At 42.2% G+C, this 17313-nt stretch overlaps 1 protein-coding gene and 2 pseudogenes across 2 annotated transcripts; 2 read left to right on the top strand and 1 right to left on the bottom strand.

Moving 5' to 3' along the window:
* Nucleotides 1–909: 909 nt before the first annotated feature.
* Nucleotides 910–1989, top strand: LOC147336074 (uncharacterized; annotated as a pseudogene).
* LOC147336073 (neuroligin-2-like) lies at nucleotides 1055–8936 on the top strand. Of its 2 annotated transcripts, none has more exons than XM_086285065.1 (4): nucleotides 1055–1186; nucleotides 4678–4831; nucleotides 5577–5937; nucleotides 6243–8936. In XM_086285065.1, exons 3-4 carry the CDS (start codon nucleotides 5603–5605, stop codon nucleotides 6622–6624), a joined length of 717 nt encoding a protein of 238 aa, XP_086141191.1. In that variant the 5' UTR covers nucleotides 1055–1186; nucleotides 4678–4831; nucleotides 5577–5602; the 3' UTR covers nucleotides 6625–8936. The 2 variants fall into 2 exon arrangements, with proteins under 2 accessions (XP_086141191.1, XP_086141200.1); XM_086285074.1 differs by having other exon boundaries at nucleotides 5571–5937.
* A 5488-nt stretch (nucleotides 8937–14424) lies between these two features.
* LOC147336072 (uncharacterized) lies at nucleotides 14425–16347 on the bottom strand (annotated as a pseudogene).
* Between the last annotated feature and the right edge of the window lie 966 nt (nucleotides 16348–17313).

The raw sequence follows: 17313 nt of genomic DNA, 5'->3' as shown, positions 1-17313 counted from the left end.
CGCTTTTCTTCTCCAGGATGATTTCTCAGCTCGTGGATGGTTTCTGATGCTGCTGCTGAAACGAACTGAAACTTGCTGTTGCTCACCCCTATTTAAAGAAAAACATCAAAGGATTCTTAAGATCTATGACATCATCACTCCCTAAGCCAATGAGATTGTCGCTTTGGAGCGTGATGTCACAGGAGGCGGGCCACGCCCCCCGCCGCCATGACAGCTTCAGCTATGGTTCGTACGTGTTGTGTAGTCGGTTGCAACGTTAGATCTCACGATCGTGAAGGCAAGAAACTGGATAACGGGCTCTTTTCATCGTTTTCCATCCTGGCGGCGACGTGAGGGATCCCATGTATCCGATATCACCAAACAAAGACGCCAGGCATGGATTGCAGCGGTGAGACGAGCGGATATCGAGTTCCGTGCAATCTCCAGCTTTTTGTTGGTTTGCTCGCGGCATTTTCTCTCCGGTGAGTTCTAAATTAATTCATATCACTATTAAAAGGCTTTTAGTGTTTTTTCTCAATGCGCTGCGGTCATAGATAATGAGATAAAACATGCTAACGTGTGATGCTGCACAACCACGTCATGTCGACTGAGTAGCTTTTGATTTGGCATTATTTCAGGCAAACCAGCATATGAAATGGATGTAACAAATCCAGACTGGGCACCAACACTGGGGCACGACGACAAACCTGTGTCAGACTCGGACCGGCACGCAAGGCGTATGCAACGGAAGCGAAAAAGAGAACCCATTGCAGGTAAACACCCCCCCTCCAAAAACATACTAAATTGCTCTTATGGTACACTAATCCACACATAACTTAAAGATGAATCACACACCTGTCATTGGAATATTGGTGTACATTAACCTTATGTCTATGCACTATTTTTATCTTACAGGCTTGATGATCGATGAAGGTCTGACAGAAGAACAACAACAAAATAAACATGTCATGGAGGCAGTGGACAGCAGTTGTGTTGGACAAGTGGAGGTTGACATACCAGCTGCAAATGTGGACAGTGGTGATGGAGTGACAGCGTCACGGAAGCTGAAGGGCAGACGAAGGATTGTGTGTGCAGTCAACAGGGCAGAGCAGAAATAAACCGGCTGTTGGAGGAGAACAGACTGCTTCGAGCACAGTTGCAAAAGACAGAGCTGAATGAAACTTTCTTAAAGGACGATACCGAAAAAGTAAGATATTACACTGGACTACATTGTTATGCTGTCTTAATGTCCCTCTTCAACACTGTCAAAGATTTCCTGCCAATATCAAAGAAACTGACAGGTTTCCAAATGCTCTTACTCACACTAATGCGTCTGAGACTTGATCTTCCAGTCCAGCATCTTTTCATCTATTCGATGTGTCCCACAAAACACTGTCTTCTGTCTTCACCGATACCATTGATGTTTTGTATGCCCGCTTAGGAGCACTGGTGCACTGGCCTGAGAGGCACTGTCTGCAGGCGACAATGCCTCCACAGTTTACTGAAACTTTTGGAAAACGAGTAGCCATCATTGTTGACTGTTTTGAGATTCGAACAGAAAGACCATCTAATTTAAAGGCACGCGCACAAACATACTCTCATTACAAGGGTACACACACCATAAAATACCTCATCGGGATTACACCCCATGGAGCTATTTCTTTCATTTCCAGGGGATGGGGGGGTCGTGCATCAGATAAACACATCACAGAGAGATGTGGCATTCTTCAAAAGCTGTTACCAGGGGACGTAGTATTGGCTGACAGAGGCTTTGACATCAGAGATGCTGCAGGAATGATGTGTGCACAGGTCAAGATTCCAGCTTTCACAAAAGGCTACGACGTGCCCACCTTAGAATTCATGTTGAGCGAGTAGCAGGTAGTTTGCGCAACAAGTTCAAAATGTTACACACTACAATGCCAATCCGATTACTCTTATCATGTGACGATTGATAAGATCGTTAAGGTTTGCTGTGTTTTTGTTAATATGTGCCCCAGTGTTGTTGTCAAACCAGGGCCAAATGACACTTGCTCCTGTTGAGTATTCTTAAAGCTGTTTTTTTGGATGTACAGTACATTGTAAATAGTTGTACTTTGTGTGAAGTTGTTTTAATAAAACAAAAAAGAATAGTATATTTGTTTGTTTTTCTTTATTATAGATCTATTCACATGTACACAGCAATCAGATCAACTGAAGATGCCATTGCTACAACGCTCCACACCACCATCTCTCACCTGGAAGTGCAGGGCCGTTACGCCAGGCTGCTCTTTGTTGACTTTAGCTCTGCTTTCAATACGATACTCCCGGACAGACTAATAGATAAACTGCTGGAAATTGGACTTCCTTCCACCACCTGCCGCTGGATCAGAGACTTCCTCTCAGACCGTGTACAGAGAGTTAGAGTGGGGCCTCATCTTTCCTCAGCCCTCAGCCTCAACACCGGCTCTCCACAAGGCTGTGTACTGAGTCCCCTACTGTACACTCTGTACACACATGACTGTGTTAGTTCCCACCCAGACAACACAGTCATCAAGTTTGCAGATGATACCACTGTGGTGGGGCTCATCTCAGGGGGAGATGAGACTGCATACAGAGCTGAAGTTCAGAGGCTGTCAGATTGGTGTGCAGACAACAACCTGGACCTCAATACCACCAAAACAAAAGAACTGGTAGTTGACTTCAGAAGGAGGAAGTCCGAGCTGCAGCCTGTCAGCATCAACGGGGAGTGCGTGGAAAGGGTCTCCAGTTTCAAGTTTCTGGGTGTGCACATAGACACAGACCTCCAATGGAGCTCTAACACCTCTGCGGTCTTAAAGAAGGCCCAACAGCGTCTCCACTTTCTGAGAATCCTCAGAAAAATGGACCTGAAGAAGGAGCTGCTGACCGTCTTCTACCGCTGCTCCATTGAAAGTGTGCTGACATATTGCATCGGTGTGTGGTTCTCCAGCTGCACCACAGCACACAGAAAGGCACTCCAGAGGGTCATCAACATGGCCCAAAAAATCATTGGACATCCTCTTCCCTCCCTGAAGGACCTGTACAGCACTCGCTGTCTCAAGAGGGCACGCAGCATCCTACGGGACTGCACACACCCAGGACACCGGGTGTTTAAGCTGCTGCCGTCTGGCAGGAGGTTCAGGCTGCTGAGGTCCCGAACAAATAGACTCAAGGACAGCTTTTACAACAGGGCAATAGCCCTGATCAATGTAAATAGCTGACCTGACTGGATACCTCCCTGGACTTTTTAGGGGGAGGTAACAATGTTTAAAATGATAACAATAATATTTATATTTATAACAAGGTGCAATAATAATTAATGTGCAATAATAACAGTGTGCAATACACATACACTTATTCTTCTTTTTTATACTAAGTTAATATACTGTGTTGTGTTGTTTGTTACGTTGTGATGTGTCATATCGTGTCGTGTTGTGTTATATGTAGTGCCGACGTAGGACAGTTTTTCCAATTTCATTGTACTACTGTACTATGTATGACTGTGCAATGACAATAAAGAGTTATCTTATCTTATCTTATCTTATCTTAATCACATAAAAATGAAATGCAAACTATTTACATCGCACCACACAGCTGTCATCAATCTTTAACCACAACATGAAACATTACAGGCTATTTAGAGCAGCACGTTGTTTCGAGAAGTATTTCCCAACAAGTTCAGGAAGGCACACTTTACGAAAGAAGTCTTGTGCTTGCTTTAAGCGCGGTTTCCAGAAATCCACAGCAGGGAAGACGCGAATCACAGCAAGGTCTCTCTGTGTCCACACAACGAGGTCACAGTGGTTGGCGCCCGTAACAATTTTTTCAAAGTACCGTCTCTTGGCGTCTTGCACAATCGGTCGCGATACAGCCCTTTGTCTTTTGCGCTGATTTTGAGCATGGTTCTGGCAGTCCCGAATCCAACACTCCAACACTGTGTGCTTGTTTTGCTTTCTGGCCTACTGACATGGCGCCGTGATCCCACAATGCACTGCGGCGTGATGTCAACTCCAAAGCCCTATTTTTTTTTAAACTGTTTTCAAACTTAACTTAAAATTTCAGTGTTTTATTTGTATATTTGTATATTGCAAAATCACAATAATCTTCCAATTTAGAACTACAAGTAAAAAAAATTTATTTTCATAAACCACGCAGAGCCGCACCATAAGGACTAAAGAGCCGCGTGCGGTTGCCGACCCCTGATCTAAAGGGTTTAACAAAAAGCTTCCTGCTGGAAAATGAAATGTCCCCACTGGGTGATCGTGGCTCAAGAGTTGGGGGTTCGCCTTGTAATCGGAAGGTTGCTGGTTTGAGCCCCGGCTTGGACAGTCTTGGTCGTTGTGTCCTTGGGTAAGACACTTCACCCGTTGCCTACTGGTGGTGGTCAGAGGGCCCGGTGGCATCAGTATCCGGCAGCCTCGCCTCTGTTAGTGAAAGTGAAACATGCTTTCATCTGTTTTTGGTAATGTGCTGGAAAAGCTTGAAAATCGACCTTGAATGTGCTTAAAAAGTGCTTACAGTTATTATTACAGTTTATAGCAGGACTTTCATGGCAACAGCTAATCTTTATTTTGTTTACTGGGAAATGAAATGCTGCCAATTCACAAAGCTGTGTTTCAGCCGCACTTCCTGTTATAGACTTGTGATGCACACAGGCTCTGTTCCAGCACTCAGCATGTTCTTCCTCATTTTCTCCACCAGGGGGAGTTCCTAAACTATGACATCCTGATAGGAGTGAACCAGGCAGAGGGGCTGAAGTTTGTGGACGACAGTGAGGACAACGACGGCATCTCAGCTGCGGCGTTCGACTACACCATCTCCAACTTTGTTGACAACCTCTACGGATACCCAGAGGGTGAGGACGCCACCTCTGTACACTGCCACTTTTTCAGTTATTCCATTTAACAGCCTCCTCTCACTTAACTGCATTTTGCAGCATCATCAGGTTTTGTCTTATTAGGAGCCGCGTTTGTTGATCTGTTATTTTTTTTTCTGTTTGCTGTATTCATTAAAATAAACGGATAATCATCAAAATGACAAATGTGGACAATTATCAAAGCTTACATTACAGTTCTGACAGCTTGAGTTCACATGAATTTTCAAAAGAATATAAAAACCTGTGAAAGTGCTTTAAGCGTTTAAAACATGCGAGTAAAGAATGGAATCAGTAACATGTGAGCCCAGTGAAGTGCATCAAACAAGACGAGCGTGCTAAAGAGAGCCACTCATCCACATCACGGCGTGTCTGCGCCTTAACCTTTGAGGCTCTGTGGGCAGTAATGCTATCATCCCCCAGGTAGTCGGCTCCCAGTCTCAGTGTCTGTGTTTCTGACAGATCGGCCTGCGAACCCCTCGCAGCCGGACCACAGTCACAGTACAGACATGTTTGGATAATGCAGTCATGCTTCCTCTCTGTGCCTGTCACTCGTTCTGTTATCTGAAAGACTTTTTTTTTCCTCTCTAGATTTCTCACTCGCTTCCTGGCTCTTGGTTCATCTGCAAAGTAACAGCACTGCTGTTACTTTGCTCTTAGCAGTTTTTCACTTTTATCTTTCTTCCCCCTCCTTTTGTCCCCTCCTGTGCTTCTTCACCAGGCAAAGACATCCTGAGGGAGACCATTAAGTTCATGTACACAGACTGGGCGGACAGGGACAACGGAGACATGCGGCGGAAGACTCTGTTGGCCCTGTTTACGGACCACCAGTGGGTGGCACCAGCTGTGGCCACTGCCAAACTCCATGCTGAGTTTCAGTCCCCAGTTTACTTTTACACGTTCTACCACCACTGCCAGACGGAGACGCGGCCCGAGTGGGCCGACGCCGCGCACGGAGACGAGATACCTTACGTGTTCGGCGTACCGATGATCGGTGCCACGGACCTGTTCCCGTGCAACTTCTCCAAGAACGATGTGATGCTGAGCGCTGTGGTCATGACTTACTGGACTAACTTCGCAAAGACTGGGTAGGCCTCATGTCGTAGTAGTTTAAACTGTACACGTTACTGTATGTTCTCTGACAGCCTTCTAGTCATCTTGAATACTTGAATCTGGGTTGCTAGTTTAATTCTCGTGTGGCTTTGAAGAATTGAACATACTGGTTGACCAAAAGCATCCAGATCCCAGAGCAGCCGGTTGGTCTTAGATAGTTTAAAGGCTGCACAGAGAATGGGCCTCCTGTCTGTATTCAGTGTATTGATGCCACATGTTACTTATAATGGAGACTGAATATAACTTTGAACTGAAACGTTTAACCTTTATGCTCCACCAGGGACCCCAACCTGCCCGTCCCTCAGGACACCAAGTTCATTCATACCAAGCCCAACCGCTTCGAGGAGGTCATCTGGACCAAGTTCAACTCGAAGGACAAGCAGTACCTTCACATCGGTCTGAAACCTCGTGTCAGAGACAACTACAGAGCTAACAAAGTGGCCTTTTGGCTGGAATTAGTCCCTCATCTTCACAGCCTGCACGACGTGCTCTTTCCCACCACTACGCGCTCCCCTGCAGGCCGTGATCCCGGCACCACGAGGCCTCGAACCACTCGTCATCCTTACCCTACCTTCCCGTCAGATCCCGAGCCCGAGGGCTCAGAGCGCCCGCCCCAGGACCTCTTTCCCGGAGACACCCGCGACTACTCCACTCTCATTTGACACGCCTCCCTCCTGTTCTTCTCTAAAAATTCCCGATCTGCTGAGCAGTTTGGAGGGGGGAGGCGTATACTAAACATATAACTATGAAAACACTGATATCTTTCATTCTACCAGCATTTTTAGGTGCCAAGTAAGTACTGCTGTGTTTCATTTCTCATCGAGGGAGCAGAAAAACGAAAGAAAAATAAAGTATCGCTATTTACCGTCAACTAACAGAGTTCTGTCATGTTCTCGTGACAAAGTGCCAAACTGGCCTCAGTCGTGTTTTCCTTTCTTTCATCTTCTCTTTTTTTGTTGTTTTGTTTGAAGCATTTGTTTAATTGTTGTTTTTTATTGTGTGGAAATAATTTTTCTGAAAATATAGATATAGAGAAATGATATTATATATAGTTCTATATAAAATGTGTACAAAGGAGAAAGTATATAAAAGGGTTTTCTCAGTGGGGGATCTATGCATGAATTATTTTTAAAGACGCGGGGAAAAGGACACTGTACCTGTCGATGCACGTTTCCCAAAATCTAAATGAGTCATATCGCTCCATGTTTGCTACTTTTGGTTTTTGGTTTTCTCCCGCAGAGTAAGAGCATCGCAGGAGCTCCTGAAGTCAAACGACGCCTCCCAGCACTCATTTATTAAAACGGAGTCGATGCCAAAAGTCTTAAACGTTAGAATCAAAGCAACAGCTGTGAACTCAGTCATGGTGTCATGTGCAGCCTTCATCTTACTGTCACTACTTTTTCATTTTAGGGTACGTGAGGTAAAGCGTCCGTCGATGTAGCTTGACTGTACAAAATTATTTTTCTACGTTATTAACAAAACAGAGCAGAGACTGATGCTGCTCCTGTCTGACCCCCTTATGTCGTGTGTGTGTGTGTGTGTGTGTGTGTGTGTGTGTGTGTGTGTGTGTGTGTGTGTGTGTGTGTGTGTGTGTGTGTGTGTGGCAGTCGCTGTGTGAGTGTGATATCACATCTGCATCACTCAAGCGTAGGCGGGCCCGCGTCAGACAACAATAAACAAAAAGCAGAAAAAGGCCAACAGTAAAAACTCAGACTCCAGCATGAGCTCCTTCCTGCTGCTTAACCAATCACCTTCCTCCATATCATCACTGCTCCCTCCCTCCTCCTCTCTCCATCCTACACCACCTTTGTTATTTAACACCGACCCCCCCAATCTGATAATCAGACAAATTCCCAAACACCTGACTTCACTGTGTCGACACCGTTCCTGACTATTTCTGACCTCAGGTCAGCTCTGCTATTATCCTCACATTAAGGGTTCGTTCACCTGCCTGCAGATGATCTGTGAGCTCGTCGGTTGTAAATTAAACTCTAAGCACACTGAGGGTAACCGGGAGGCGTTCAGGGCCTGCAGTGCAGAGCTGCAACATGACAAAAAGGGATGGGGGCTCAGATCTCCTGAACAGGGTGGAAACAACACGGTGGGTTTGTGCTGTTTGTGATTCCTGCTCCGTCACTCTGGTGGAGACGACTGCAGCTCAGCAGCGCTCCCTGCTGATCCTCTGATGAAGATGTCAACAGTATGTAAACTGAGCTGATGTGCTGCTGTTTGAGCCCACGTGGTAGCGTACGTCCAGTATGGGAGAACTTAGTCACCGGTGCTGTCTTTGCTTGTGCTCTAGCTTTAGCCTGTTTGATTGTTTGTTTTCTATTTTATTACTGCCTAAAAGGGGAGGTGGGGGAAACACATGCCTGACTTCTCCTGTCAGAGGTTTTGTAAGCTCACTGGAAGGGAAACGTGCACAATGTAAATCATAAAACAACTGACTGGGGCTGTGCTGCAGGTGGATCAGTGCTGTGGACAGTAGCTGTGGAAAAGAGACTGGACAAAGACTCTCAGCCTTAAATACAGGACAGAGGATGATCCGATCATCTTTCAGCTAACAGTGTCGAGCAGAAGGACGGCCGGCTGATGCGTCCGTACGAACCCTTTTGTACTCACTCCTGTGTATAAGGAGGCGGCGAGGGGTTGTGTAGTTAACCTCAGCACCACACAGCTACAGCAGAGGAGAGAACACAAACGAGTCCTTTCATTCGGCTCTGTTCTTTCTCCTTGTCTGTTTTATAAGCTAACACTAGAGGGCGCCATTGTGGCACATTCAGCGCTCACTCTGAGGTCACTGGACAGAGAAGAAAATACCAAACTGGGAGACGGATGGAGACGAAACATCTGGAAGATCAGAACTGTACATTTTTAAGTGTAAGAAAAAAAACAGACAAAATATTTGTAAATATTAAGTTTCTTGTTTATTTTATGTTTTGTTTGTTTGTTTTTTGGAGTGAATGAATGATATGCTTATTTTGTGATGACAAAAGACAACAGGTGCAGTTTGTAATGAGAAGAAAAAAATGGCCGTTAGCTAGAGGTTTCAAATGAGTTCATCCTTACCACCGATCAGTTTTGTCTTTGTTTCTTCAACATTTATTTTATTTTTGTCATAACGTTGATCGTTATCATGTGACCATCCTGTAGCAGGAAGGTTGCTGTAGCAGAAGTCATCTCCACTGAAGCCCCCTCACAGCAGAGGGCCAGTCATGCTGTTTATTAGAATTTGCTAGTTTTCAGTGAGAAAAAACATTTTCATGAAGTTTTAAATCCTTTCGTTGCTCTTTTCTCTGCGATTGTCATAAAATCGTCGTCCTCTTTTCAAGCCTTAGCTCGCTTTTATTTTGAAAAATGAGTCTTGTGATCAGAGATGAATCTGTGCTGCATGATGTGCGTAACATCAGAGCGATAAAAGCCAGCTTTGCCTTTCAGTGATTCGCAGTAAGGACATAAATGACCTAAACTGAGACTGAAAAAAGTGCAGTCAGTTAAATGTTAGCTCACCTAACATGTAGCAGTGTTTACATGTAGCCATGTTTGACAGACTCCAGGGCTTTGATACCATAAGATGCCTCATATCCTCACAGACTCATGAGATCACACAGGTGGTCTGACCTGCTCGTGTCACACTGTGCTGTCTGTCTGTCTGTCCGTTGTTTTTCTCCTGCAGTGATGTTATGTAGCAGAAAAACAGTTGGATGCTGGAAAAGTGCAGAGCGATGGGTGACGTGTGGAGAACATCACAGTCTGTGTGTGTTCAACAGCTGTTAGAGCCACACTTTGTCCTTTCTGTGGTATAACTGCTGGATTTATTTTATTCCAACACTTAGAAACTGTCAGCAAAGCAAAACTTCATGATTGGATGATCCTGTGTCACGTCCACAGTGTCAAACGTGCACAGAGACAGTGACACCCACAGAGAAACCCTCAGCTTGGTGTCCATTGCAAATCTGCACCTGTTGTCTTCTTTCTACTTTCTTTGTTGAACTCAGAAACTCGAGACTTGAGATGAAGAAAAATGTTAAATAATGGAATAAAAAAAAGATGATTATTAAAAAAAGTAAAGTAAAATTATATAAATAAATGAGGTGATGATATTTCTGTTTACTTTAGAAGTTATTATACACTGTATGCTGTGATTCTGATCTGGGAAACATTAAAGACATTCATAGCCAGACTGCTGACTTTGTGTTTTTATTCAGTCGCCTAACAGAAGTGCAGTAAGAAACGATTTAGCCCATCCTGATTTCTTAGCTGTTTGCATATTTGCCACACTTACGTGTTTCAGATCGTGAAGCAAATTTTTATGATAGATAAAGATGACCAGAGTCAGTGTAAAATAAAGCTTTTACATGTATTGCTGGGAGGTCGGCAGCTCCCTCCACTGCTTGGCCCTCTGTGAAAAACAACTGGGATCCAGCTTCCCTGTGATGCTGAATTATATAAGCGGAAGAACATAAATAGATAGAAGGATGGATGATTGTATTTTGTGTACAATCGTTGAAGTGTAAAAAGGGTTGGCCCTCCGTGGTGCCCTAAGCAAAGTTTGATTTTTGGAGCCCTTTAATAGTGCCAATAATACTGATTAATGATCACCTACTATAAATGTATTTCATTTTCTAATGTTGATGTTGTTGTAATCCACAGTGAAAAATGTCATAAAAACAGAGAGAAACAATAGATCAAACCTGAGAGCTGCACAGTTGCAGCAGTGTGGTTTACGTCATTGTGTTGTCAGCCTGTTTTACACATCGGTGGTTTCTTATTGACATGTAAAAAGATCTGAAATCGTAGTAAATTCAGCTGCTATTGTGGGCTGGGGATGATTTACACTTAACATTTTAATAACTGGGTACTGAATGTCATAGGCCCAATGTTCCCTCTAATTTTTCACGTGTCTGAGCGAACACACAAACTCCCTGAGCGATCCCTTGGACCAATGAGCGACATCAGACGTGTGCACTGTGGTCACGCCGGCATCGAATCCATCCAAGTTTCATGGTTTATTAAAAGAATCAAATTACAGCGTTTACATTTATGTTAGACTACTTTTAATTAACTGCTTTAGCCCATTTACCATGAAAATTAAAAAAAAATCTTGTTCATGACCTGTGCAGTATGTTAACACTATTGGAAGTAAAAATAACTTGAACTCCAATTTCGAAAACACAACTTTCTTTTTTCTTTTATACAGCTCTGACTTGTATCATGAGTCTGTGGTCTGGGAGAGAGTCCTGTAACTCTCTGTCTCCAAAATATAGTAAATAATGACCAATGCTGAGCAATTAATTATATAGTTACTTCTTCAAAAAAGTAACTCAGTTTGGCAAACAAAGTTTTTTGCAGCTATTTTTTTAAATGCAGCCAAGGCGTTTTTAAATAAACATTTCAAACTATTTACAGAACAATCAGCTGTTCTGCATCAAATCTGATGCCACACAAATTATTTGTTCCCCTCCAAAAAATAATTTCTGTCCACTATGAGATAAAGGAAAAGAACAACAGCCTGATGCAGGCCTGACAGCAGGAGATGTATCACTCCTGTAACACCTGTAACATTCAGCAGTCGCCTCATTGTTCTGACACACACAACAAAACTATTGACTACACTACACACTAACTACACAAGACTTGCGCTAAACGTTGCAAATCTCTCACATCTCAAAGCACCGCCATCACTCCTAAAACTTCCCCCCGTTTCTTAACAACTAGACGCCACGTTGCCATATCATTCTTTGATATGCCGACATGGTACTTTTTTGGACGAATAGGAAAGGCAGAGGGGGGTGGGGTTTGTTTTTGCTCACAGGTGGAGAGCGCTTTCGAGTGTTTTCCTTATAAAACGCCGTTTTTACCGTTTCTTCCTGCAGTAAATATAAACAACGATAGTATTCAGAAAGAAAACAAAACATTGCAGATGTTTTTATCACAACTCTGGTTTTACGTGGCCTATCAACACAATTTAAAAACTGGTGTAAAGTCCCCAATTTTTCCGTCAATTGTTCCGTCTGTCCTGCTCACATCTCCAATGGTTGTACACGTTGTCATTAACATGGCTTCACTCCACATCAGCCACGCCGCTTTGCCAGCTAAAACACTGGTGTCGGCACATAAGGACGCTGTCATAGCCTGCCAACAACGTTGATTAGCTGCGCATATACGCATTATTGGCTGGACTATGGGATAAGGTGGCATCGTTCCCATATGGGAGCAGCCAGTCACTTACTGACCAACACTGCAAAACAGAATTGTTAAAGTATTAATTTTAATTTCAATTCAGGTTAGATTTTTTTTGGTGCGCAACGCAGAATTTCTGTGCGCAGAGACTGTGCCAGCAGTGCGCAATTGCGCACGTGCGCAGCTTAGAGGGAACATTGCATAGGCCCACTAAAAGTTACAAAATAAGCTACTATCAAATACATTTTCTGTAAACACATCAGAAGGTTCTTTATGTGGCAAAAAGTTAGATCTATACAAAATGTTGCAGGGAAACAGAGAAGGAGCTCGTATAGGTTTGAGTTTTATTCACATCTGTTGTGCAGGTACAAATAGCAGAGTGGAAAACTTTATACTTTGTGTTTGCAAACATTAATTTATGAAGATTAATTAACATGAGTGTAGCACAAAGTAAAGGTGAAAGCAGTATTCTGACATGACAGTGCAATCAAAACACATTTTGCCACAACAATCTGTGAATAATTGTGACAAACAACTGTCACTTTAATATTGGACAGACTAGTTGTGCAGCCCTAACCTGAAATCTGCTGTTTGTTCTGAATGAAAAACGTTAGTCTTTGGTAAACATTTTAATCCCATTTATAGATGCAATATGTTATTTCAGTTAAGACTAAATGTTACCACACGTTCCCATCATTAGAGCGCATTTAAAGTGTGGAGAAGTCTGTGAAGGTTCTCAGTCATCCAGGTCATCGTAGTCTAAGGAGCTTGGAAAGAAAAGCGTCTGGACTTCTTTGAGTTACTTGAAGACGTTTCACCTCTCATCCGAGAAGCTTCTTCAGTTCTAAGGGTCAAATGGTGGAGAGTCCAAGCTGTATTGAAGAATTTCTAACTTCATGTAGGCTAAACAGCGGCCTAGAATTAGACTCAAAATCCTGCACTTGCCCAAAATAAAGGGGGCATTAATGTACCAGATTCTACAGAACACCAGAAATAACTGCTAAGATGGGTCCAACACATCTGAGTTCATGCTGGAGGAACTGTGGGACACACTCTGCCAACCACACTCATATATTGTGGCTCTGCCCTAAACTCTGTGTATTCTGGAGGCAGATATTTGATGCTCTCAAAGACATTTTCCAAGGTAAATATTCCACTAAGTCCTACAGCAGCAGTGTTGGGAAGGATTGCAGAACATATTGACTGCAAAGCCAAAAGTTACCTGCTAAATATATGACTCACTGCAGCCCTAAAATGCATAACTATCAGATGGTTAAAACCAGATATAATCTATGGATCCATGTCTGTCTGATGGAACAAATTACATACTCAGACTACAGAAACAAGTCTTTGAGAAACGGTGGGGACCCATGTTACCTTTCCTATTACAATGAAGAACACCACCTAGTTTTGTGAGCCCTCTCTCTCTCCACACACACACACACACACACACACACACACACACACACACACACACACACACACACACACACACACACACACACACACACACACACACACACACAGCATGTTATGCCAGTTTCAGCTGAAACTATGTTTCAAACCATAATCCGGGTTTTTAGTTCACCATTTATGAGGTTTCAAGAAGAAAATAAAAGACAGATCTGAATGTTTGAAAATGTTTTGGAAAGATTCTGTAAAGATGAGATGAAAAATACTCAAAGGATAAATTTAATTGGTTTATTATTTAGATAAGAATAACAAGCAAGTAAAGGAAGAAACAAGGTAAAATGAAGTAATAATGAAAGAAGTTAAACAAGTAAATGAAGAAACAAGGTAAAATGAAGTAATAATGAAAGAAGTTAAACAAGTAAATGAAGAAACAAGGTAAAATGAAGAAATAATGAAAGAAGTTAAACAAGTAAATGAAGAAACAAGGTAAAATGAAGTAATAATGAAAGAAGTTAAACAAGTAAAAGAAGAAACAAGGTAAAATGAAGTAATAATGAAAGAAGTTGAACAAGTAAATGAAGAAACAAGGTAAAATGAAGTAATAATGAAAGAAGTTAAACAAGTAAATGAAGAAACAAGGTAAAATGAAGTAATAATGAAAGAAGTTAAACAAGTAAATGAAGAAACAAGGTAAAATGAAGTAATAATGAAAGAAGTTGAACAAGTAAAAGAAGAAACAAGGTAAAATGAAGTAATAATGAAAGAAGTTAAACAAGTAAATGAAGAAACAAGGTAAAATGAAGTAATAATGAAAGAAGTTAAACAAGTAAATGAAGAAACAAGGTAAAATGAAGTAATAATGAAAGAAGTTAAACAAGTAAATGAAGAAAAAAGGTAAAATGAAGTAATAATGAAAGAAGTTAAACAAGTAAATGAAGAAACAAGGTAAAATGAAGTAATAATGAAAGAAGTTAAACAAGTAAATGAAGAAAAAAGGTAAAATGAAGTAATAATGAAAGAAGTTAAACAAGTAAATGAAGAAACAAGGTAAAATGAAGTAATAATGAAAGAAGTTAAACAAGTAAATGAAGAAAAAAGGTAAAATGAAGTAATAATGAAAGAAGTTAAACAAGTAAATGAAGAAAAAAGGTAAAATGAAGAAATAAGGAAAGAAGTTAGGAGAGAAAACCCCAACAATCCCCTCTGAGCAAGCACTTGGCGACAGTGGGGAGGAAAAACTGCCTTTAAACGGGCAGAAACCTCCGGCAGAACCAGGCTCAGGAGGGGACAGTCAACTGCCGGGACTGGTTGGGGGGGGGGTTAACAGAGGTTGAGCAAGACGAGGCTACATCAGGTGAGGAAGCAGTAGCGTCTCTCCTCTGGAACAAGTGGAACCATTTTTTCTTTTTTTTCATGCACTTTTCCACGAGCGCTTTTTTCTCCACGATGAGATTTCTCAGCTCGTCGATGGTTTCTGCGTTTTTTTTCTTCAAGTTTCTCACATCTTTGTTCCACCTCTTCCAATGCTGCTTGTTGTTCTTCAAGCTTGTCTTTGAGTTGTTTGGATGTTTCCTCCTGTATCAGCTTGTCCTTGTGCATGTCTGCATTTCTCTGTTGGACCTCTTTGTGCTTGTCTTTTAACTGCTTCTTTCTTTTCTTGATTTCTTGATTTTTGTCTTCATGTATTTTGTCTTCTTGTTGTTTTTGTGACTGCATTTGAGTGTGTTCACTCTTCAAGTTATTGAATTCCACCAAACTCCCCTTAACGAGCTCGGAGTTGTTTCTCGCTATCTGATCGATCCTTTTCTGCATCTGTGAGCACCGTTTCTCCAGTTTGTCCTTTTCTTCTTCCACTTTAGTTGCTTTGTCCTTCAGCTGATTACAAAACTCTTGCAGTTTTAGATTTTTAGACTGAAAGTCCTGGACGATGCGTTTTCCTTCTTTCAGTCTTTCCTGCTGTTGCTCTTTCTGTTGAAGAAGGTCTTTATTTTGGCGCAGTGTTTCATCCAGGCTTTCTTTCAGCATGCGGTATTTTTCCTGCATGCTCTTCAGTTTGTGCTGCATGTCTTGTTGCTTTTTGTCCTGCTCTTCCTTCTGTTGGAGGAATTTATTCTTTTCTTCCACAGCTTCATGGAGCTGTCTTTGGAGGAGCAGATTTTTTCGGTCCATGTATTGGAGATCCCGCTGTATCTTATCAGTCATCGTTTTCTTGTCTTGGAGCTGGTTGGTCATTTCTTTTAGTTCTGCGCGCTTTTGCCTGTTTTCTTTATTGAGGTGCACAATCTGCTCTCGGGCCTGAGCAAACTTGATTCCCCAGCCCTCATTAATAATGTTTATGTCCGGCTGGCGCTGTTGTCTTTCTTCCAGCTCTTTATTTTGGGCTTCCATTCGTCTACACTTGTCCTCCAGTTGAAGTTTTTCTTCTTCAATTTGTTGCATTTTTTTCTGGAGAAGGTAGTTTTCCTTCCTACTCTCCTCTAATGCCCTTTGGAAGGATGAGACGCCATTTGGGGAAATCGGCCGGCCACTCCAGGAAGGAGAGGCGGCGTAATCTTTTTGAATTGGTTGTTTTTTTCTTGGAAACATGTTGGAGTTTCTATACGATGACTTTGAAGAGCTTTCCAAATGTTTCTGTGGTGAACGTTTTGTATGCTGCAAACACAGATGCTGCTGAAACGAACTAAATCTTGCTGTTTCTCACCCCTATTTAAGGAAAAACATCAAAGGACTTATGACGTTCTATGACATCATCACTCCAATGAGATTGTCACAAGACGTTTTGGAATGGGGTGTTTTTTTTTAAACTGTTTTCAAACTTAACTTAAAATTTCATTGTTTCCTAGTTGTGGACTATTGGTTAGTCCAGCCGATGAAGAAATTAATTGTCACAAACATCCCTAATATTACATAACAGACAACAGAAAACAAGACAGTTTTTTTTCTAATAGAGGTATAATAAAAGTTTTTTTAATTATCCTACTTTTTATAAAAGAGAACATTTATTAAAGAGTATGTATTTAATTAAAAAACTCTGTTCATCTAAAGCAGGGGTCAGCAACCTTTAAGACCCAAAGAGCCATAATTGGCCTATCTGGGGTTGAAAGGCTCGATAAATGCACGGCGTTTCGCCGGGTACAGCGGCTTCCACGAGTGTGATGCTTATTTTGAGCGATGAAAAAATAACAAAATATAATTTTATTTGTATATTGCAAAATCACAATAATCTTCCAATTTAGAACTACAAGTAAAAAAAAAAGAACTGGCATAAATAAAATACACTTCAGCTAAATACTAATTTATTTTCCCAAACCACGCAGAGCCGCACTATAAGGACTAAAGAGCCGCATGAGGCTCCGGAGCCGCAGGTTGCCGACCCCTGATCTAAAGGCTATAACAAAAAGCTTCCTGCTGGAAAATGAAATGTCCCCATTAAGAGTCTGAATCAGGAGCCGATGACATTACTCTGTAAACTCTCAAAGCACTTTAATAAACAAGCAAACAGTTCCACCTCTCGCATTATTGCGTAAAGTTGACAGCGCGTCAGGCAAATAGGCAGGCTCCATCCCCGGCCTCTAGCGACTGTGGAAGTCGCTACATCTTTAGTCAACAAAAAACGGCATTCTGGAGAAGCCAGCCACAAGCAGGATCAAAGAAATCAGATCAAGGAACCTGAAAGACGCCAAGTAAGTGCAGCGCATCTGAATGAGTGAGCCCAGCAGCACCGACACACCTGACGCAATTCTGAGGAGCGCAGG

Source organism: Aulonocara sp. 'chitande type north' Nkhata Bay, linkage group LG3 (genome assembly GCF_057382095.1).
Source record: "Aulonocara sp. 'chitande type north' Nkhata Bay isolate Kocher_YH1m ecotype deep benthic linkage group LG3, A_spYH_male_GT1.1, whole genome shotgun sequence".
In the NCBI taxonomy this organism is placed as follows: Eukaryota; Metazoa; Chordata; class Actinopteri; order Cichliformes; family Cichlidae; genus Aulonocara; species Aulonocara sp. 'chitande type north' Nkhata Bay.
The sequence above is the reverse complement of the archived record's forward strand: the minus strand, read 5'-3'. Positions and strand labels throughout refer to the sequence as shown.